The sequence below is a fragment of the Procambarus clarkii genome, chromosome 66, assembly GCF_040958095.1.
Source record: "Procambarus clarkii isolate CNS0578487 chromosome 66, FALCON_Pclarkii_2.0, whole genome shotgun sequence".
NCBI lineage: Eukaryota > Metazoa > Arthropoda > Malacostraca > Decapoda > Cambaridae > Procambarus > Procambarus clarkii.
Window position 1 is genome coordinate 29,126,553 of NC_091215.1, and position 22,009 is coordinate 29,148,561.

The following is a 22,009-nucleotide window of genomic DNA, read 5'->3' on the forward strand; positions in this document are numbered from 1 at the left end:
TCTGTTCAGGTCCTCTTGGAGGATCCTGCAATCCTCATCTGTCACAACTCTTCTCATCAACTTTGCATCATCCGCAAACATCGACATGTAGGACTCTACGCCTGTAAACATGTCGTTAACATATACAAGAAATAGAATTGGTCCCAGCACCGATCCTTGTGGTACTCCACTTGTTACTGTTCACCAGTCCGACTTCTCGCCCCTTACCGTAACTCTTTGGCTCCTTCCTGTTAGGTAGTTCCTTATCCATTCTAGGACCTTTCCCCCCACCCCCGCCTGCCTCTCGAGCTTGAACAGCAGTCTCATGTGCGGTACTGTATCAAAGGCTTTTTGGCAGTCCAGAAATATGCAGTCTGCCCAACCATCTCTGTCCTGTCTTATCCTCGTTATTTTATCATAGAATTCCAGAAGGTTTGTTAGGCACGATTTCCCTGTCCAGAACCCATGTTGATGTTTGTTCACAAACCTAATGTTCTCCAGGTGTGCAACCAGTCGCAGCCTAATTATTCTTTCCAGTATTTTACAGGGGATGCTTGTCAGTGATACAGGTCTGTAGTTAAGTGCCTCCTCCCTATCTCCTTTCTTGAAGATCGGCACGACATTTGCCTTCTTCCAGCAACTGGGCAATTCTCCTGACATAAGTGACTCATTAAAGATCATTGCCAGAGGCACGCTGAGGGCCTGTGCTGCTTCTTTTAGTATCCACGGTGATACTTTGTCTGGTCCAACTGCTTTAGTTGCATCTAGAGTTGTCAACTGTTTCATTACCTCCTCTGCTGTCACCTCTATATCTGATAGTCTTTCATCTAGGGTAACCCCTTCCAACAATGGGAGCTGCTCAGGCTCGGTAGTGAACACTCCATGGAAACTGGCATTCAGTGCCTCGCAGATTTCCTTGTCACTTTCAGTATATGCCCCCTCTGTCTTCCTTAGTCTTGTCACTTGGTCGTTCACCGACATTTTTCTTCTTATATGACTGTGTAGTAACTTGGGTTGTTTTTTCGCTTTGATTGCAATATCGTTCTCATAGTCCCTTTCCGATGTTCGTCTTATGTTAATGTAATCGTTCCTAGCTCTGTTGTATCTGCTTCTGTTGTCCTCTGTTCTTTGTCTTCTGTACTTCCTCCACTCCCGTCTGCTGGCCATTTTTGCTTCCTGACCTGCTTTGTGTGTGTGTGTGTGTGTGTGTGTGTGTGTGTGTGTGTGTGTGTGTGTGTGTGTGTGTGTGTGTGTGTGTGTGTGTGTGTGTGTGTGTGTGTGTGTGTGGAGTGGGGGGGTGTGTGTGGAGTGGGGGGTGGGGGCTATGTGTGTGTATAGAGGGGGCGGGTTTGTGTGTTTTTGGAGCCAGAAGAGCAAGGTGGGGGGGGGGTGTGAGGGAGGTACATAGTGTAACAAGCGTTTGGAAAAGCAAAGAGACACACATAAAGCAAGCAAAACAAATGACACACGCGAAAAAAATAAATATGAAAATGGGTTTGACGCGAATATAAACTCAGACACACACAAAAATATATATAGCAGCTATTCACTTTCTGGTGCCTATATTGAGGACCCGTGCAAAAATAGGGCGAAAAAAAAAATATATATATATATATCATTCTTGCTGTTTTTTTCGGTTCGATTGAGAATGATGGATGGTGAGAGGGTGTGGGCCTGCTTCCTTCTACACCCAGTGTCCATAAGACCATTGCGGGATCACCGTAGCCCGTGCTACTTGTAACTTTGTGTTCCAGGTAGCGAATCTTAAACAACAACAACAATCCAGTGTTCCATCATGCAGACGGAGCAGTTAGGCCGATAAAATAGCTTCACAAACTACTGATATGGAATTGAATTCTTCAGGAACGCGTTCGAGCGGTATTTGAAAAAAAAATCATTAATTTTATACATTTTTTTTAATTCAACTCGTGTAGTGGAAACATTCATACCAAAAAATATAGATGCAAGGCAGAAAATAATAAAGAGCATATATATACCTGGTTGATACCTGGTTGATGAGGTTCTGGGAGTTCTTCTACTGCCCCAAGCTCGGCCCGAGGCCAGGCTTGACTTGTGAGAGTTTGGTCCACCAGGCTGTTGCTTGGAGCGGCCCGCAGGCCCACATATACCTGGTTGATGGGGTTCTGGGAGTTCTTCTACTGCCCCAAGCTCGGCCCGAGGCCAGGCTCGACTTGTGAGAGTTTGGTCCACCAGGCTGTTGCTTGGAGCGGCCCGCAGGCCCACATATACCTGGTTGATGAGGTTCTGGGAGTTCTTCTACTCCCCAAGCTCGGCCCGAGGCCAGGCTTGACTTGTGAGAGTTTGGTCCACCAGGCTGTTGCTTGGAGCGGCCCACAGACCCACATATACCTGGTTGATGAGGTTCTGGGAGTTCTTCTACTGCCCAAGCCCGGCCCGAGGCCAGGCTTGACTTGTGAGAGTTTGGTCCGCCAGGCTGTTGCTTGGAGCGGCCCACAGACCCACATATACCTGGTTGATGAGGTTCTGGGAGTTCTTCTACTCCCCAAGCCCGGCCCGAGGCCAGGCTTGACTTGTGAGAGTTTGGTCCACCAGGCTGTTGCTTGGAGCGGCCCGCAGACCCACATATACCTGGTTGATGAGGTTCTGGGAGTTCTTCTACTCCCCAAGCCCGGCCCGAGGCCAGGCTTGACTTGTGAGAGTTTGGTCCACCAGGCTGTTGCTTGGAGCGGCCCGCAGGCCCACATATACCTGGTTGATGGGGTTCTGGGAGTTCTTCTACTGCCCAAGCCCGGCCCGAGGCCAGGCTTGACTTGTGAGAGTTTGGTCCACCAGGCTGTTGCTTGGAGCGGCCCGCAGACCCACATATACCTGGTTGATACCTGGTTGATGGGGTTCTGGGAGTTCTTCTACTCCCCCAAGCCCGGCCCGAGGCCAGGCTTGACTTGTGAGTGCTTGGTCCACCAGGCTGTTGCTTGGAGCGGCCCGAGGCCAGGCTTGACTTGTAAGAGCTTGGTCCAACAGGCTGTTGCTTGGAGCGGTTGATACAATTGAAACGTTGAAAGATTTTGATGGAATTTGTGAGAAAACTACACCACCAATGACACACGATCTGCGTCCGCTGCTAACAATGGGTTGTTAAGGGGGCATTCTGATCTAACAATCGTTACCAAACTAGTTTGTTGGAGCTGACGACAACAGTTGTGTTGATCTGCATCTTGTACACCTGTGAGCACACCTGTGCTCCCCTCCCCCATCCTAAGAATCAAAGGGTAGCAGGTGTCTAACTCCCAGGTACCTATTTACTGCTGGGTGAGTAGGGGCATCAAGATGTAAATGAAAACTCTGAGTGGTGAGAGTGTAGAGAGAGAGAGGGAGAGGACACAAGGAGAGCATCACCTCACAAACGCCTCATTTACACTCCTAAGACACTCACGCTGTACATGAGTGTCTTAGTATTATAAGTTTCGCAGTATTATAAGTTTCAAGGCACTTATGAATATAAATATTATGATTCTGTTAGTCAGTACAAGGTAGGAGAGGGAGTACAAGAAGCGTCTCGTGTGGGTTGGGAACTTGGGTCTGTCTTGGAGACCTGGTCGACGACCAGACCTACTTTACGACGTCTGGTCGTGACCCAAGGGTCCAGGACGGACGAAGAGGATGAGTATGGGCTGCACAATAAACTAGCAATCAGTCAGATTGCTAGAGTTTTGAAAAGTAGAGTTTTGCAAACTAGAATTTTGCAAAGTAGAGTTTTGAAAAGTAGAGTTTTGAAAAGTAGAGTTTTGAAAACTAGAGCTTTTCAAGACTTTCTATTTCTATGTGAATTGTGAGCGCAAAAGAGCCTTTATACACACCAGAGCATTACGCAGCCATTTTAAATATATTTATAGATATTTATATAGGGTATGGATGTTTATACATTAATGTATCCCCGTTCCTTACATTTCCACCTCCTCCTCCACCCAACCACTTGGGCTGAACGGTAGAGCGACGGTCTCGCTTCATGCAGGTCGGCGTTCAATCCCCGACCGTCTAAGTGATTGGGGCACCATTCCTTCCCCCCATCCCATCCCAAATCCGTATTCTGATACCTTCCAAGGGTTATATAGTCGTAATGGCTTGGCGCTTTCCCTTGATAATTCCTTCCTTCCTTCCTTCCTTCCTCCTCCTCCTCCCTCGGAGGGTATGATATCCAAAGCCCCTTGTTATTGGAAAACTCAAAGTCCCAAACAGCGAAAATTGCTTGTTTCAATTACGCGTGTGGAGATTGGTCACGGTGGTGCTATTCTAATCACCATGGTGTTCTGTCTTGCCTCCCTTCCCATCTCTCTCTCTCTCTCTTCCCTCTCACTCCTCTCTCTCACTCCTCTCACCTTAGTTGATTGGTCACGGTGGTGCTATTCTGATCACCATGGTGTTCTGTCTTGCCTCCCTTCCCATCTCTCTCTCTCTCTCTCTTCCCTCTCACTCCTCTCTCAGTTGATCTCCTTCTCCCTCCAAGGGCATCCTCTCCCACTGCTTCTCCATCAGCTGGTTTCGTTCCCTTTTTTTGTATATATTTTTTTTCCTAGTCGTGGGCATGTGTGTGTCTCAGGCAGCCTGCCTCAGACCACACCGAACAGTCCTGGGCATGTGTGTGTCTCAGGCAGCCTGCCTCAGACCACACCGAACAGTCCTGGGCATGTGTGTGTCTCAGGCAGCCTGCCTCAGACCACACCGAACAGTCCTGGGCATGTGTGTGTCTCAGGCAGCCTGCCTCAGACCACACCGAACAGTCCTGGGCATGTGTGTGTCTCAGGCAGCCTGCCTCAGACCACACCGAACAGTCCTGGGCATGTGTGTGTCTCAGGCAGCCTGCCTCAGACCACACCGAACAGTCCTGGGCATGTGTGTGTCTCAGGCAGCCTGCCTCAGACCACACCGAACAGTCCTGGGCATGTGTGTGTCTCAGGCAGCCTGCCTCAGACCACACCGAACAGTCCTGGGCATGTGTGTGTCTCAGGCAGCCTGCCTCAGACCACACCGAACAGTCCTGGGCATGTGTGTGTCTCAGGCAGCCTGCCTCAGACCACACCGAACAGTCCTGGGCATGTGTGTGTCTCAGGCAGCCTGCCTCAGACCACACCGAACAGTCCTGGGCATGTGTGTGTCTCAGGCAGCCTGCCTCAGACCACACCGAACAGTCCTGGGCATGTGTGTGTCTCAGGCAGCCTGCCTCAGACCACACCGAACAGTCCTGGGCATGTGTGTGTCTCAGGCAGCCTGCCTCAGACCACACCGAACAGTCCTGGGCATGTGTGTGTCTCAGGCAGCCTGCCTCAGACCACACCGAACAGTCGTGGGCATGTGTGTGTCTCAGGCAGCCTGCCTCAGACCACACCGAACAGTCCTGGGCATGTGTGTGTCTCAGGCAGCCTGCCTCAGACCACACCGAACAGTCCTGGGCATGTGTGTGTCTCAGGCAGCCTGCCTCAGACCACACCGAACAGTCCTGGGCATGTGTGTGTCTCAGGCAGCCTGCCTCAGACCACACCGAACAGTCCTGGGCATGTGTGTGTCTCAGGCAGCCTGCCTCAGACCACACCGAACAAAAGAGTAACTTGACCTTTCGGTATCGACCGATTGTGTGCAAGAGAGAGACGGAGATGATCTGTGCTGAGCTCAGCCTATTGTGTGGGACTCCAGGGTAGGGAGAGAGTTCAGGTCACCACACTGTGGGGTAAGGGGTAACTTGCCCATGGACGCTACGGTAGGTATATTTGCCCATGGGGGACATGGAGACTGCCCCATCTGGTCACCATTTGGTCCGGGAGACATCTCCCGTCACGCAGGGTGCAGTCGCACCTCCACAGATCTCCAGTATCAGCTCTTGATACTGGTAATGGCTCAAAAGGTCCATCACTTACGGGCTATTCATGCCCGTGCCGCCTTTTGGGTGGCTTAATCTTCATCAATCAATCATGGATACTGCAGTAGGCCTACCGACTCTTGCAAGACAGGAACGTTGCAGGATACTACATAATTCCCAGATGAAATATTGACCAGAAATCTCTCCCAGACCAGAAAGTGTGTGTAAATCTTGAAGATTAACACATGATGAACAATGTGAGAGTGTCAGGCTGTCAGGTTGGGACCATTACCGGATGGGAAGACCAGCAGGCGAGGTCATGGAGGGTCAGAAGATGAAGAAGGAAGTTTTGTTGCAAGCTTTACCTGTCAGACGTGTGTGAGTCACTTGACAGCTGTCAAGTTCAGGGGGGTCGAACAACGGGCCCACATTGAGGGTAGGAAGGGGGAATGGAGGGAATTATAGAGGGAGGAGGGTATGGGAGATAGAAGCAGGTGGGCTGTCCGCCTTGCTGACACGATGTGTGGGTGTTGGCAGCTAAGGTAAGCTTGCTCTCTCTGGTCAGGGAGCTGTGAGTGTGTGAGAGGTTCTTCACATGTGTTTCAGCATCAACTTTCGCTCTCCAGGATGACGCGGTGTCGCATTAAGCGCAGTTCGAGTCCCGTAAGAGGTCAGCCGTGCTGTTGGTGCCCAAGACTTGGGGTTAAATATCTTAGACAGGTTTGGGCAGTGTTAGTGGCGTCAGGGGAGTGATTAACGCCCGTAGCGGCCGGCAGTTATCGCGTCAGTTGGAGGGTAGAAATAGCCTAAACTACTCTATCCTTCTGAGATGCATTTTATGGTCTTAATAAACATACTTGAATCGCTTCAGTTATTGAGGGTGGTAACTCGCATTGACCTCTGCGGGCTAGCCGACTAGAGGTCAAATGTCTCGCTTCATGCAGGTCAGCGTTCAATCCCCGACCATCCAAGTGGTTGTGCACCATTCCTTCCCCCCGTCCCGTCCCTAATCCTAATCCTTTCCAAGTGCTATATAGTCGTAATGGCTTGGCGCTTTCCCCCGCTAGTTACCTTCCCTTCTCTCCCCCTCTTATCTTGAGGTTATCTTGAGATGATTTCGGGGCTTTTTAGTGTCCCCGCGGCCCAGTCCTCGACCAGGTCTCCACCCCCCAGGAAGCAGCCCGTGACAGCTGACTAACACCCAGGTACCTATTTTACTGCTAGGTAACAGGGGCATAGGGTGAATGAAACTCTGCCCATTGTTTCTCGCCGGCCCCTGGGATCGAACCCAGGACCACAGGATCACAAGTCCAGCGTGCTGTCCGCTCGGCCGACCGGCTCCCTACCCCCCTTCCTTCCCCCATTCCCCCCTCTCAAAGGAAGGAGATGATTGATGAAGATTAAGCCACCCAAAAGGTGGCACGGGCATGAATAGCCCGTAAGTGGTGGCCCTTTTGAGCCATTACCAGTATCAAGAGCTGATACTGGAGATCTGTGGAGGTGCGACTGCACCCTGCGTGACGGGAGATGTCTCCCGTGGAAGGAGTTGGCAGTGCCCCATATATAAGGTGATGGAGTGTGTGAGTGACGGGTAGGGAGGGAGGGGAGAGTGCCAGTAACAATGAGTGACACACAGCAGACCAACAACAACAACAACAGTCGGGTCAGCCAGCAACATTTTGTGAAGGAGGTTTGAGGAGGAGAGTGGCGGGCAGGCTTGACACATGACACATGACACATGAAACACAATCCTCAGGGGGCTTAAGGACCTACAAATGCCTCCTTCACGAGTCCTATTGCCAGCTTCCTGTAGATGTCTCCTGCGCCACTTCTCCAGGAAGAAGCCGTCCGTATTCGTGCACTTTGATATCCTTCTGTTTAGTCGAACGGGCTCACCATAGCCCGTGCTACTTGGAACTTTTTTTGTTCCAAGTAACGAATCTTAAACAACATTCTGTTTAGTTTCTTGTCCTGCACTTTCTGTGACGAAGATTCCAGTTCGTGTTTGCCTGCAACTCAAACATTTTGGCGCTTTGAATAATGCAGATAGTCGCTCGCGACAGCCAGCGAAGTCATGCTCGGAATATCTTAGCTATAAGATTGAGCAAGAAGAATTGCAGAAGTTGCCCGTTGATGCCTTGCAACACTTGTTAGTTGAAGGGGAGCCGGTCGGCCGAGCGGACAGCACGCTGGACTTGTGATCCTGGGTTCGATCCCAGGCGCTGGCGAGAAAAAATGGGGCAGACACCCTATTCCTCTGTTACCTAGCAGTAAAATAGGTACCTGGGTGTTAGTCAGCTGTCATGAGGCTGCTTCCTGGGGGTGGAAGCCTGGTCGAGGACCGGGCCGCGGGGACACTAAAAGCCCCGAAATCATCTCAAGATAACCACCCTATGCCCCTGTTACCTAGCAGTAAAATAGGTACCTGGGTGTTAGTCAGCTGTCATGAGGCTGCTTCCTGGGGGTGGAGGCCTGGTCGAGGACCGGGCCACGGGGACACTAAAGCCCCGAAGTCATCTCAAGATATCCTCAAGATAAGAGTATACACAACACCTAGGCACACTGGCAGGAGCCTGGCGGACATCTTGCACCACACTTATGAATGGAGTCGTAGACTGGATCGGCCCGTTAGCTGAACTAACGATCATTAACGGGTTCAGTTCGAGGCTTCGCCTTGTGGAAGCGTGAAGCATGACGCTCTTCACGGAAGGTAGTTAAACAGATCTTGGAACATATCTTGGAAAAAAAAAACATAAAAGCTTCGTGATTCGTGAAAAGCTTAAGACTATTAGGACGTGATTCGTGTGAAGTTTCACACGAATAAGACGTAGGTCATTTGTCAGGGTTATCACATTCAGGGAAGGTTGTCCTCGATGATTGGAGGTTGTCCTCGATGACGTGAGGTTGTCCTCGATGATTGAAGGTTGTCCTCGATGACGTGAGGTTGTCCTCGATGACGGGAGGTTGTCCTCGATGATTGGAGGTTGTCCTCGATGATTGGAGGTTGTCCTCGATGACGTGAGGTCGTCCTCGATGACGACAAGGTTGTCCTCGATGACGTGAGGTCGTCCTCGATTACGACAAGGTTGTCCTCGATGACATGAGGTCGTCCTCGACGACAGGAGGTCGTCCTCGACGACAGGAGGTCGTCCTCGATGACGTGAGGTCGTCCTCGACGACAGGAGGTCGTCCTCGATGACGGAAGTTTGTCCTCGATGACCACATCAATCCGCCACTCCGGACACCGCCGGGGACTGAATAACTGTCAGGTTTTCACCGCAGGAAGTCGTCACGCTGACCGCGACAACCCTACATCACCTTGCATCACCCTGCGTGCGTCACAGCAGTCAGGCGCGTGGGTTCGAAACCCCCAGCGAGGGGTTCCTTGGGTGTAGTGCGTGTTAAGTGTATTACTAACGGGCTACTACACAAACATGTTTGGGAAGGAAGACATTCACCCAAGAGACTGTCAGTGGGGTTTTCTCTCTTGTTTTAAGTGTAGGAACTCTTTTGTTCTCACGAGGAAAGAGTAAACTGCGACGCAGAATTCTGGCGAGCATTTTGGTCAGCCCGAAGCAATGGTCGCTGGGACACGTTTGCCGCTTCCGGGATGGAAGTTGGCTGTCGTAGGAAACGTAATTGGTGCTTTTCGAAATTGTTTAAATGTTTTTTAAGTGGCAAGAGTAATATTTGGCTGTTCCATTTGTGCATGTTAAACATATGAGATTTCCGTGTGCTTTTGGTGATTAAATTAACAGTGTGAAGAGACAGGCATTGTTAATAAGGTTAAAGATGGAGATTGGAGATGGTGATTCAGATGTGGTTATCTTGAGGTTATCTTGAGATGATTTCGGGGCTTTTTTTTTTTAGTGTCCCCGCGGCCCGGTCCTCGACCAGGCCTCCACCCCCCAGGAAGCAGCTTGTGACAGCTGACTAACACCCAGGTACCTATTTTACTGCTAGGTAACAGGGGCATAGGGTGAAACAAACCCTGCCCATTCTTTCTCGCCGGCGCCTGGGATCGAACCCAGGACCACAGGATCACAAGTTCAGCGTGCTGTCCGCTCGGCCGACCGGCTCCCTTATGTGAGAAGATTCTTGTTATCGAGGAAGAGGTCTCGCTAGAGGAGGCCTCGGGGTCTCGAAGCCGCGTGCACCTTGCGTTTGCATATGCAAATTGCGGAGTCATCCAACCCTTTTCCAATGCAGCCGTGTAAATATTCTTTCGGCACACAAGCAAGCGCCAACAGCCATGGAACACATAAATGTCTGCGGATTGTAACCAACAGCACACATGCACGATATTCAAATTGCATCGAATATGAGCGAACAATTTCCGGGACACTTGTTCCGAGTGCCTCAATGGGGCGAGGAGAGCCTCATAGTGCCACGATGACAGGAGGTGAAGGGGGTCGTAGTGCTCGCTTTGGGGGGGCATCAACAATTCTCTCTGGGGGGGGGGGGGGGGGGGGAGGGGTTTAGGAGCATTCCACCTGTGTAGTGTTTTCCCACTTACACAGATTCTGAATAGCCCAACCGGTTCTGGTTTGGGTTTACAGGTTCTTGTTTCCAGCAAAACAGGAAAAGGTGGACGTTTATAGACGGCTTTTACACTTCTCTCTCTCTCTCCGGTCGATAAGGGAGCCGGTCGGCCGAGCGGACAGCACGCTGGACTTGTGATCCTGTGGTCCTGGGTTCGATCCCAGGCGCCGGCGAGAAACAATGGGCAGAGTTTCTTTCACCCTATGCCCCTGTTATCTAGCAGTAAAATAGGTACCTGGGTGTTAGTCAGCTGTCACGGGCTGCTTCCTGGGGGTGGAGGTCTGGTCGAGGACCGGGCCGCGGGGACACTAAAAAGCCTCGAAATCATCTCAAGATAAGAAGATAACCTCTCCCCCACTACTTCTCGTGGGCTCAGAGACAGTTACAGCCCCGCTCCTGTGCTCACCATAGCCCGTGCTACTTGGATTTTTTTAAACTTTTTTCCAAGTAGATGTATCTAAAACAACAATAACAACATCGTTTCTGGCTCTTAAGGGCTATTCATGCCCGTACCCACCTCTTGGGTGGCTTAATCTTCATCAATCAATCAATCAGTTTACCGGCCAACCAGCAGGTATACCTAAGCCCTGATCCTATTTCAAGTCTACAGTAAACTCAGGTTAAATACACCGAAAATCGGAATACATCCACCAATAACCTCTCTTCACACCCCACTACACTACTCCTCGAACCACAGTTCCGTCTCTCTCCTTCCAACCAACCCAAACAATTGTCTCCCCCATAAAGGACCTGCCAACCACGCGTGTCCCCCAACACATCCTACCCCACCACCTCTGCCAGACACACCAACAATGCCCCCACACTACACACCCCAAACACTCACTATCTAGATATCCATCGACCCGGTCAATCCTTGTCCTAATGTCTCATCCTAGTAGCTATGTAGCCACACTGAGCGCTTTGATGAATACCTAAATACTCTTAAAACTGCTCTTCGGCAACTAAGTCATCAGATAATGTGGACTTCGACCATCTCAGTGCTCCAATTCCTTCAGAACAGAGTTGAAGTGGTAGGAATATAGTTATAATTACTCGGGTATTTGGCCATCTAAGGATCTGTGGATATTAAACTGTGGGAAGATAGCCGTCAGTCCCGCGGCCAGGGGAGCCAGCTGCCTCAGGACGCAGCCAGAGGGGAGCCAGCTGCCTCAGGACGCAGCCAGAGGGGAGCCAGCTGCCTCAGCGACGCGGCCAGAAGAGCCAGCTGCCTCAGGACGCGGCCAGAGGAGAGCCAGCTGTCTCAGGACGCGGCCAGAGGGGAGCCAGCTGCCTCAGGACGCGGCCAGAGGAGCCAGCTGCCTCAGCACGCGGCCAGAGGAGAGCCAGCTGCCTCAGGAAACGGCCAGAGGAGAGCCAGCTGCCTCAGGACGCGGCCAGAGGAGCCAGCTGCCTCAGCGACGCGGCCAGAAGAGCCAGCTGCCTCAGGACGCGGCCAGAGGAGAGCCAGCTGCCTCAGCGACGCGGCCAGAAGAGCCAGCTGCCTCAGGACGCGGCCAGGGGAGCCAGCTGTCTCAGCACGCGGCCAGAGGAGAGCCAGCTGCCACAGGACGCGGCCAGGGGAGCCAGCTGTCTCAGGACGCGGCCAGACCGCACTGGCAATGTGATGAATGGCCGGCTGGAGTTGGACTTAAGTGATATATATTTATCTGGAGCATTATTTACGTCCTTGGTGTAAATTGCTTTCTCGTATACAATTACATGTATGTTGCTTGGCCCGTAGCCTCTACGGGGGTGTCCTCAGTCTGTTGCTTGGCCCGTAGCCTCTACGGGGGTGTCCTCAGTCTGTTGCTTGGCCCGTAGCCTCTACGGGGGTGTCCTCAGTCTGTTGCTTGGCCCGTAGCCTCTACGGGGATGTCCTCAGTCTGTTGCTTGGCCCGTAGCCTCTACGGGGGATGTCCTCAGTCTGTTGCTTGGCCAGTAGCCTCTACGGGGATGTCCTCAGTCTGTTGCTTGGCCCGTAGCCTCTACGGGGGATGTCCTCAGTCTGTTGCTTGGCCAGTAGCCTCTACGGGGATGTCCTCACTCTGTTGCTTGGCCAGTAGCCTCTACGGGGGTGTCCTCAGTCTGTTGCTTGGCCCGTAGCCTCTACGGGGGTGTCCTCAGCCTGTTGCTTGGCCCGTAGCCTCTACGGGGGTGTCCTCAGCCTGTTGCTTGGCCAGTAGCCTCTACTGGGGTGTCCTCAGCCTGTTGCTTGGCCAGTAGCCTCTACGGGGGTGTCCTCAGCCTGTTGCTTGGCCTGTAGCCTCTACGGGGATGTCCTCAGCCTGTTGCTTGGCCAGTAGCCTCTACGGGGGTGTCCTCAGCCTGTTGCTTGGCCAGTAGCCTCTACGGGGGTGTCCTCAGCCTGTTGCTTGGCCTGTAGCCTCTACGGGGGTGTCCTCAGCCTGTTGCTTGGCCTGTAGCCTCTACGGGGTGTGAAGGGAGAATGTTCTAAGCCCGAAACGTGAGGAATAATTAATAATCCAAATTTATAATTTGTGAGATAGCCCAAAAGAAAGATATAAAGTCATTCACATTTGTCAGAGGCAAAGGCATTTGATACATGTGACTCTGGAGTGACAGTTCATAAAAGAAGGTCAATAGGAATAACGGGTTTGTTAGGGGGGATGGGTATTAAATTTCATGTCGAACAGAATGCAAAAAGTCATACAATATCAAGTTCCAAACCTAGTGAAAAGCTTAATACATCAGGGGCCAGATTCACGAAAGCACTTACGAACCTGTACATCTTTTCTCAATCTTTGGCGGCTTTGTTTCCAATTATTAAACAGTTAATGAGCTCCGAAGCACCAGGAGGCTGTTAACAATAACAACAGTTGAATGGCAAGTTTTCATACTGGTAAACTGTTCAATAAATGTAAACAAAGCCGTCAAAGATTGAGGAAAGATGTACACGTTCGTAAGTGATTTCGTGAATCTGGCCCCTGGGCACAGTCCTTGTGCCACTAGATTTTCATATTTTTATATCAAATATAGGCAAATATACAAGTCCCAGCTTCGAGTCAACCTTTGCAGACTATACAATTGTTAGCATGAAAATCACCTCTGTAGAAGACGTTTAAAAACTACAAACCGATATTAGGAAATGTATATGTTTATCTCTCAGAATGTTTGGTAATATGTTTATTGTTTGTGATGTGTTTATATGTATGTATTAACACGTTGTACTGAACGGGGTGAGAATAGCTTGAGCTACCTCATCCCTTTGTGTGTATTTGACCTCAATAAACTTATTTCAATTTCAATTTCAAACCGATATCAATAAAGCCTTCGATTGGGCAACTGAAAATAGCATGATGTTTAACGGTAAAAAAAAATCCAGATAATTATATAAGTATGTTAAAACTGAAACACAGACATAAGAAACACAATCCGATTTCCTCATAGAAGGAAAACAGCATGTAAAGGTGCTGGGAATAATGATGTCTGACGATCTGACGTTCAGTGAACACAACAACACGAATTTAAGCCAGGATAAAATGATGGATTATGAGAACCTTCACATCCAGGGATTCCAAAAAAAAATTCTCCTAGTATTCAGATCGCCTGTTCTTGCTGCTCATTACGTACTTTCCCTTTCAAAGACGGAAAAATTCCTGAAAGGGAATTCTTAAAACATACACGTCACATATAGGCATGATAGAGCACCTAAATTATTATGGCCGTCTTAAAACTTAAAATGTACTCCCTAAAAAAAAAGGGAGAAGAGAGGTAACACAAAACATATACATGGAAGATACTGGAAGACAAAGTCCCAAATTTACAAAGCAAAGTAGCAACATATTGGAGTGACGATATGGTAGGAAATGCAGAATGGACCCATATCATCATCCACCATCATAGGTTCGAATCCACATCACGGCTCCTACGGATTTTCTCACTGATGCATGACGTTATTGTGGTTACTGCGTGTATTGATCCCATGGGTTAGGATCGTATTCCCTCTGTCCTCCGTGACTGCCGCTATAAGGTCATTACCTGGAGAAAGTATTAAGCCAAAATGACTAAGCACTTGGCAGGAATATCGTGGCAGGATAGGAGAAAAAGTGGACGAATAGGAACCACTTGGACCTTCGGGAGATCGAACGTCGTCTTGTAAGAAGTTAGGTCGTCGCTGTACCGACCAGTCCAAGTGGCTGGGGGAGTGTGGGTGCCACTGTTGGTGTCTTGGCTGTCACTTGCGCTCAAGTGACAGCCAAGACACTCTTTGTACTTCCTCAGTACAAAGTGTAAAGTACAAAAGTGTAAAGTACAAATTCTGTTCACTGCCTCATTTCCCTTTCTCACTGCATTTAGTCTTTTCAGATTTCAAAGTGCATCGGCATTTTCTATGTACATAGTCTACACAGTATACATAATGTACAGGAAAATATCACAAGACATACATAGCCACTTAGCAGCCGAGCAGCAGAACCAAGGACACAGGAAGATGATATTTCTGTGGAATCACGGGCGACCAAAACCTCTTTTCATATCATTTTTGCTGCTTTTGTGATATATAGGGGAGGGGGGGAAGGTCGGCCGAGCGGACAGCACGCTGGACTTGTGATCCTGTGGTACTGGGTTCGATCCCAGGCGCCGGCGAGAAACATTGGGCAGAGTTTCTTTCACCCTATGCCCCTGTTACCTAGCAGTAAAATAGGTACCTGGGTGTTAGTCAGCTGTCACGGGCTGCTTCCTGGGGGTGGAGGCCTGGTCGAGGACCGGGCCGCGGGGACACTAAAAAGCCCCGAAATCATCTCAAGATAATCTCAAGATAAGATATAGCGACACAGACGAGGTGGACAAAGTGACAGATAGACAAACAGATACAGGCAGATAAACAGTAATAAACGAACAGAGATACTAGGATAAACAGAGCAAATTAGAACCAGGCGAGAGAGAAGTGAAGTGGACCACCTGCCGAGCCATCTGCGCCGCTCCGCCCACCAGCTGCGCAGAAGTACCAGTAGGAAGTGTTATTATGGTGGAGGAGGATGTCGATGGCGACCGTGAGATAGAAGGCGTAGAATGGGTACCACGAGAGCAGGAAGGGACCCACCTTGAGGTACGGGATCACCATAGCCCGTGCTACATGGACACTTCGTTCTGAGTAGCTAAATCTGAAACAACAACAACAACAACCTTGAGGAAGGAGCAGGAGGATTAGCTGGAATGAGGCTTAGCTCCTAATCCCCGGCCCGCTATCCTTCCGGACCCTAATTCCCCGCCCGCTATCCTTCTTACTACCGTGCCCAAATGATTCAACTGTTCTGATGTTCGGGTTAAGGTGTGGGTGGAGGTGGCTTCTACAACTTCTCACCTATACAAGATACGATTATTTACTTACATTCTTGTCAAACTTATTTGCGTTTTGATCTCCCACTTGTGTCCTCTTGTCCTACTTTATCTGTCATATTTAAAGAGGCTGTCCTTGTCCTCTTTTTTTTTGAGTCCCGTCACTATTTTGTATGTTGTGATCATATTCCCTCTGTTTCCTCGCGGTTGTGGGATTGAATAACCCTAACCTGTCCTCGTAGCTTTGTTTACTTCATTTTTTTTGAGATATATAGAAGAGTTGTTACATTCTTGTAGAGCCACTAGTACGCGTTGCGTTTCGGGCAGGTCCCTGGAATACGATCCCCGCCGCGAAGAATCGTTGTTACAACCAAGTACACATTTTACTGTTGAGTTAAACAGAGGCTACAGTTAAGGATTTGCGCCCAGTAAATCCTCCTCCCAGGCCAGGATACGAACCCATGACAAAGCGCTCGCGGAACGCCAGGCGAGTGTCTTACCATTACACCACGGAGACATTCGGTTGATGCAAACATTTGTAGGAGGATAAGAAGCCGGATAAGAATGAGGAGAGGAGGAAGAGACGAGGATGTGGAGGAAGAGAGAAAAGGAGGGATGAGAGGCGAGGGATAAACTGTAGAGGAACGTAGAAGTACATAGAGGAGAGAGAGATACTTGGGGAAAAGAACGACGTTAAATTGTGTAAATATATATTTCGAGTTCATCCTCAAGATGCACTCAGATCTGAAGTACATCCACAAGATGCACTCAGATCTGAAGTACATCCAGAAGATGCACTCCTAATTTACATGATTAGAGAGTGCCCTCAAGCAATGGGGGCAAAAGCCGACGAGTGACTAGGTGTTTGTCTAAGATAACTATAGTGCTCATGAGAACTAACATTCTTTCATTTCTTTATTATGCACCCCATACCCATCCCGTGGGCTTCAATGTATGATTGAAGGCGCTCAATAATACATCGTGAACAACAAAAGTAATGAACAGTAATGCAACTACAATATTTGATTTATAAAGCTAAACATTCGCTAGTTTTATCAAAACAATTCGATAAAGCGTCAAATTTTCAAAGTCACATTTTCTCCGGATTTAACAAACTGTTATATCGTTCACTCAGGTGTTAAATTATTTTGTTTTCTCGAAGAACACACACGGCCATGGCAAGGAGGGATGGGGTGGGGGGGGGGGGGGTTGTGAGAGAGGAAGGGAGGGAGGGTTGTGAGAGAGAGAGAGTCTTGAGGTTATCTTGAGATGATTTTAGGGCTTTAGTGTCCCCGCGGCCCGGTCCTCGACCAGGCCTCCACCCCCAGGAAGCAGCCCGTGACAGCTGACTAACACCCAGGTACCTATTTACTGCTAGGTAACAGGGGCATTCAGGGTGAAAGAAACTTTGCCCATTTGTTTCTGCCTCGTGCGGGAATCGAACCCGCGCCACAGAATTACGAGTCTTGCGCGCTATCCACCAGGCTACGAGGCCCCCTAAGGGAGGGAAAGAGGGGAAAAAAAGAGGAGTTTCCTCTACACGCCAACAACCAGCACAGCAGAGTAAGGGGAAACAAAATATATAATACAACATATATATATATATATATATATATATATATATATATATATATATATATATATATGCGAACAAGCCTGAATGGTGTTCCTCACGTTCCTCACGCATTTGTGTTCCTCACGTGTGCCCCAAAGAATGAGGTGATTTGGTAAAATGCTATGCCCAAGATTACTATCCGAGTGCCGGCGGTGGGGTGGTTCAAATAGCCTCGGCTATCACCTCATTTTGTCCGGTCGTGATGGTCAAGTGGATTAAGGCGTCTTGTACATACCAGTTGCGTTGCTTCTGGGAGTATGGGTTCGAGTCACTTCTGGGGTGTGAGTTTTCAGTTATATATATATATATATATATATATATATATATATATATATATATATATATATATATATATATATATATATATATATTATAAAAAAAATTAATAAAAAAAAAATAGGGTTGGTAGGAGAGGAAAAGATTAAAGTGTTCAGTGAGAATCCATAAGGTCTTCTGTGAATGCTCTTTATTTTCTTCTTCGAGGCCGTGGGTCCCTTCAATTGCACCAGAGAGATTATGATATCTATCGATGATTTCTGTGTTGCTTGTTAAGATTTCTCTGGTGATGGTTTGGTTGTGAGAGGAGATTATATGTTCCTTGATGGAGCCCTGTTGTTTGTGGGTTGTTAAGTTGTGCAAGGTCCTTCTTGGGTGTGTTGAGGTCCTTCTTGGGTGTGTTGAGGTCCTTCTTGGGTGTGTTGAGGTCCTTCTTGGGTGTGTTGTGGTCTTTCTTGGGTGTGTTGAGGTCCTTCTTGGGTGTGTTGAGGTCCTTCTTGGGTGTGTTGAGGTCCTTCTTGGGTGTGTTGTGGTCTTTCTTGGGTGTGTTGAGGTCCTTCTTGGGTGTGTTGAGGTCCTTCTTGGGTGTGTTGAGGTCCTTCTTGGGTGTGTTGAGGTCCTTCTTGGGTGTGTTGAGGTCCTTCTTGGGTGTGTTGTGGTCCTTCTTGGGTGTGTTGAGGTCCTTCTTGGGTGTGTTGAGGTCCTTCTTGGGTGTGTTGTGGTCCTTCTTGGGTGTGTTGTGGTCTTTCTTGGGTGTGTTGAGGTCCTTCTTGGGTGTGTTGTGGTCCTTCTTGGGTGTGTTGAGGTCCTTCTTGGGTGTGTTGAGGTCCTTCTTGGGTGTGTTGTGGTCCTTCTTGGGTTTGTTGAGGTCCTTCTTGGGTGTGTTGAGGTCCTTCTTGGGTGTGTTGTGGTCTTTCTTGGGTGTGTTGAGGTCCTTCTTGGGTGTGTTGAGGTCCTTCTTGGGTGTGTTGTGGTCCTTCTTGGGTGTGTTGAGGTCCTTCTTGGGTGTGTTGAGGTCCTTCTTGGGTGTGTTGAGGTCCTTCTTGGGTGTGTTGTGGTCCTTCTTGGGTGTGTTGTGGTCTTTCTTGGGTGTGTTGTGGTCTTTCTTGGGTGTGTTGAGGTCCTTCTTGGGTGTGTTGTGGTCCTTCTTGGGTGTGTTGTGGTCTTTCTTGGGTGTGTTGTGGTCTTTCTTGGGTGTGTTGAGGTCCTTCTTGGGTGTGTTGTGGTCCTTCTTGGGTGTGTTGAGGTCCTTCTTGGGTGTGTTGTGGTCCTTCTTGGGTGTGTTGAGGTCCTTCTTGGGTGTGTTGAGGTCCTTCTTGGGTGTGTTGTGGTCCTTCTTGGGTGTGTTGTGGTCTTTCTTGGGTGTGTTGAGGTCCTTCTTGGGTGTGTTGTGGTCCTTCTTGGGTGTGTTGAGGTCCTTCTTGGGTGTGTTGAGGTCCTTCTTGGGTGTGTTGTGGTCCTTCTTGGGTTTGTTGAGGTCTTTCTTGGGTTTGTTGAGGTCTTTCTTGGGTTTGTTGAGGTCTTTCTTGGGTTTGTTGAGGCCTTTCTTGGGTTTGTTGAGGTCTTTCTTGGGTTTGTTGAGGTCTTTCTTGGGTTTGTTGAGGTCCTCCTTAGGTGTGTTGAGGTCCTTCTTGGGTTTATTGAGGTCCTCCTTGGGTGTGTTGAGGTCTTTCTTGGGTTTGTTGAGGTCTTTCTTGGGTTTGTTGAGGCCTTTCTTGGGTTTGTTGAGGTCTTTCTTGGGTTTGTTGAGGCCTTTCTTGGGTTTGTTGAGGTCCTTTTTGGGTTTATTGAGGTCCTCCTTGGGTGTGTTGAGGTCCTTCTTGGGTTTGTCGTGATCCTTGGGTCTGTGATGGGTAGTGACAGGAAGCCCCGTCGTGAGGTAGTAGAGACAAGAGGCGCCGACGTCCGCCAAGCCCCTCTAGCGGGGGAAGTCGTAAGCTTCGGCAGTGATGAGGACTTATGGCCTCTCTCTGGCTCCACCTCTATATAAGCCTAATGTCTAGAGCTCCACGTCACAGACATTTAAAGTGTGAAGGGCAGGCAGGAGTGGCTCGTCTCAGTACTAAGTAGAGTCTCACGTTACCACCGTTGCAATTGTGAGAATTTGCAGTAGCATTTCTTGGTAATAGGCGAGGATTGCTTGAGGCAGGCACCAGGGTACATGTTGTCGGAGCTGCTACTGCTGTTGTGTGTATCTTAAGGGGGCCTTGACACGGTCTTCAGAGTAGGACATATGGTCTCACGACTGTAGGTCCTGGTGCTGGTCTAGGGTGTGTGGTGTGTACCTGGTTACAGTCAGGGCGAGGGGTTGGTGTGGGTCTAGGCGTACTGTAGTTTAGTGGGTGCGTATCTTGGTATAGTGTGTGGGTGCGTATCTTGGGATAGTGTGTGGGTGCGTATCTTGGGATAGTGTGTGGGTGCGTATCTTGGCACAGTGTGTGGGTGCGTATCTTGGTATAGTGTGTGAGTGCATATCTTGGTATAGTGTGTGGGTGCGTATCTTGGCATAGTTCGTGGGTGCGTATCAAGAGAGCAGCGATGTATCTGTACTGGGAGGCTGTACTTAGCCTTTCTATATGCAGGCGATGAGTCACAATAACGTGGCTAAAGCAACTCAATCGACTTGAGAATGGTCCAGGACGGACCGAAACGTCGTCGTCGTCCCTTCACCTTCTAGTATGTGGTCTGGTCAACATTACCTTTCTACCTTACTGTTACTGCGTGACTTTACCTAAATATCTAGCACTATTTTGGGAGTCCCTGTGCGAAGGCCTATATGTCGTGAGTGTGTCGTGAGTGCGTTGAATGTGAACGAAGTGTGTCGGAGAAAAAAAAAAGGGTCGAACAAGCTTCCATTTTCCACTGGCCCCAAGCGACCAATGGGTGTCATTACCGTCAAGATTTAAGATCACTTAGTAGAACATTTACTGCCGTCTACCCCATTAGACAATGGCGTTATGGGGGGGGGGCGTTCGCGCCCATCGTTACGGAGGCCTGGGGGAGGGGGGGGGGAGGGAATAGATAAGATGGGGGTGAGGGTGAAGACAGAAGAGGCAGGAAGGGTTGATAACGAGGAAGGAGATAGGAGGATAAAGACATGACACATAGGTTGGATCGTCGCCGTTATTTCATTACGAATATTGACACATGACACATGAGATACATTAGGTGTGTGGGCGTGACATATTAGGTGTGTGGGCGTGACACATTAGGTGTGTAGGGCGTGACACATTAGGTGTGTAGGGCGTGACACATTAGGTGTGTAGGGCGTGACACATTAGGTGTGTGGGCGTGACACATTAGGTGTGTGGGCGTGACACATTAGGTGTGTGGGCGTGACACATTAGGGTGTGTGGGCGTGACACATTAGGTGTGTGGGCGTGACACATTAGGTGTGTGGGCGTGACACATGAGGGCGTGGACACTTAATTCTCACGAAGCCACCGTATGTCACCATCTCATGTAAACACCCGCATCCTGCCCCCCCCCCTTCCCTAGGATCCCACCCACAACAGTTGCCTAACTCCCGGGTACCCATTTCGCTACTAGATGAACAAATGCATCGGGTAAAAGAAAACCTCCCCAATCGTGTATGTCCAAGGGGTTGAACTCCCTCGGTTGTGACTCCAGGACGTAAACCACTGCGCTACAGAGCCTCATGCGCTCCGGGACTCATTTATAAGTTGTGAGTGTGAGTGTGTTATGAATGGGAAGGGGGGAAGGGAGGGAGAGAGAGGGAGGGGGAGAGGGAGGGGGAGAGGGAGGGGGAGAGGGGGGGGGGTTGTAAGGGAAAGGGGAGAGAGGGAAGAGGGGAGAGAAACGGCTGTCGTAAGATGATGATGTGGGAGGGTCGAGTAACTATCTCAAGTACCACCTGACCTGTTCCTCCACCTTCTTCACGCCCACCTGTCTCACGCCCACCTGCTTCACGCCCACCTGCTTCACGCCCACCTGTCTCACGCCCACCTGTCTCACGCCCACCTGCCTCGACATTAGAAGACACTGAAGGTGGTTTTGTTAATTAGCAATGCCGGTAGTTAAGGAATATTTACATTTTCAAAGGCAAGCAGAAAAAAGAAGAAAGCTCTCAGAACTGCTGTACACCTGTTCAGTGCAGCCGTAAAAGTGATCAAATCCACAAGGGCCGTGACGAGGATTCGAACCTGCGTCCGGGAGCATCCCAGACGCTGTCGTAATCGACTGAGCTACGACAGGGTTAAAAGAATTGAAACCGAAGTTCTTTAACCCTGTCGTAGCTCAGTCGATTAAGACAGTGTCTGGGATGCTCCCGGACGCAGGTTCGAATCCTCGTCACGGCCCTTGTGGATTTGTTCATTTGATGCATCACGTTAGTGTGATCTCTGTGTGTAAAAGTGATCATTTGCAAGTACAAAAGAACTTTCTAATTCTATGTCACCATTTTCAGCTGTTATTGAACCAATAAGGAAGGAATTATCAAGGGGAAA

The 22,009-nt window shown here is 49.5% G+C and overlaps 2 protein-coding genes across 2 annotated transcripts in view; one reads left to right on the forward strand and one right to left on the reverse strand.

The window, feature by feature from the left end:
• Positions 1 to 16,456, forward strand: part of LOC138355305 (proteoglycan 4-like) — a 39,896-nt gene extending 23,440 nt beyond the window's left edge. Inside the window, exons 3-4 of the mRNA XM_069310179.1 lie at positions 15,225 to 15,422; positions 16,385 to 16,456. Of these exons, the coding sequence (XP_069166280.1) occupies positions 15,225 to 15,422; positions 16,385 to 16,456 (270 nt within the window). The remainder of the gene's footprint in view (positions 1 to 15,224; positions 15,423 to 16,384) is intronic.
• A 1,334-nt stretch (positions 16,457 to 17,790) lies between these two features.
• Positions 17,791 to 21,536, reverse strand: LOC138355306 (neurofilament heavy polypeptide-like). Its single transcript, XM_069310180.1, has 2 exons — positions 21,423 to 21,536; positions 17,791 to 19,461 (listed from the first exon to the last, which is right to left on the reverse strand). The coding sequence occupies exons 1-2, from the start codon at positions 21,534 to 21,536 to the stop codon at positions 17,791 to 17,793; spliced, it is 1,785 nt and encodes a 594-aa protein (XP_069166281.1).
• Positions 21,537 to 22,009: the final 473 nt, after the last annotated feature.

Bases quoted from the DNA above. Each gene is read 5' to 3' on its own strand.
- LOC138355306 (XM_069310180.1), bottom strand. From the start codon at position 21,536: ATGTCGAGGCAGGTGGGCGTGAGACAGGTGGGCGTGAGACAGGTGGGC. The intron at 19,462-21,422 runs GTCAGGTGGTAC...TTCCCCCGCTAG, and splicing joins TGAAGAAGGTGGAGGAACAG to AGGGGCTTGGCGGACGTCGG.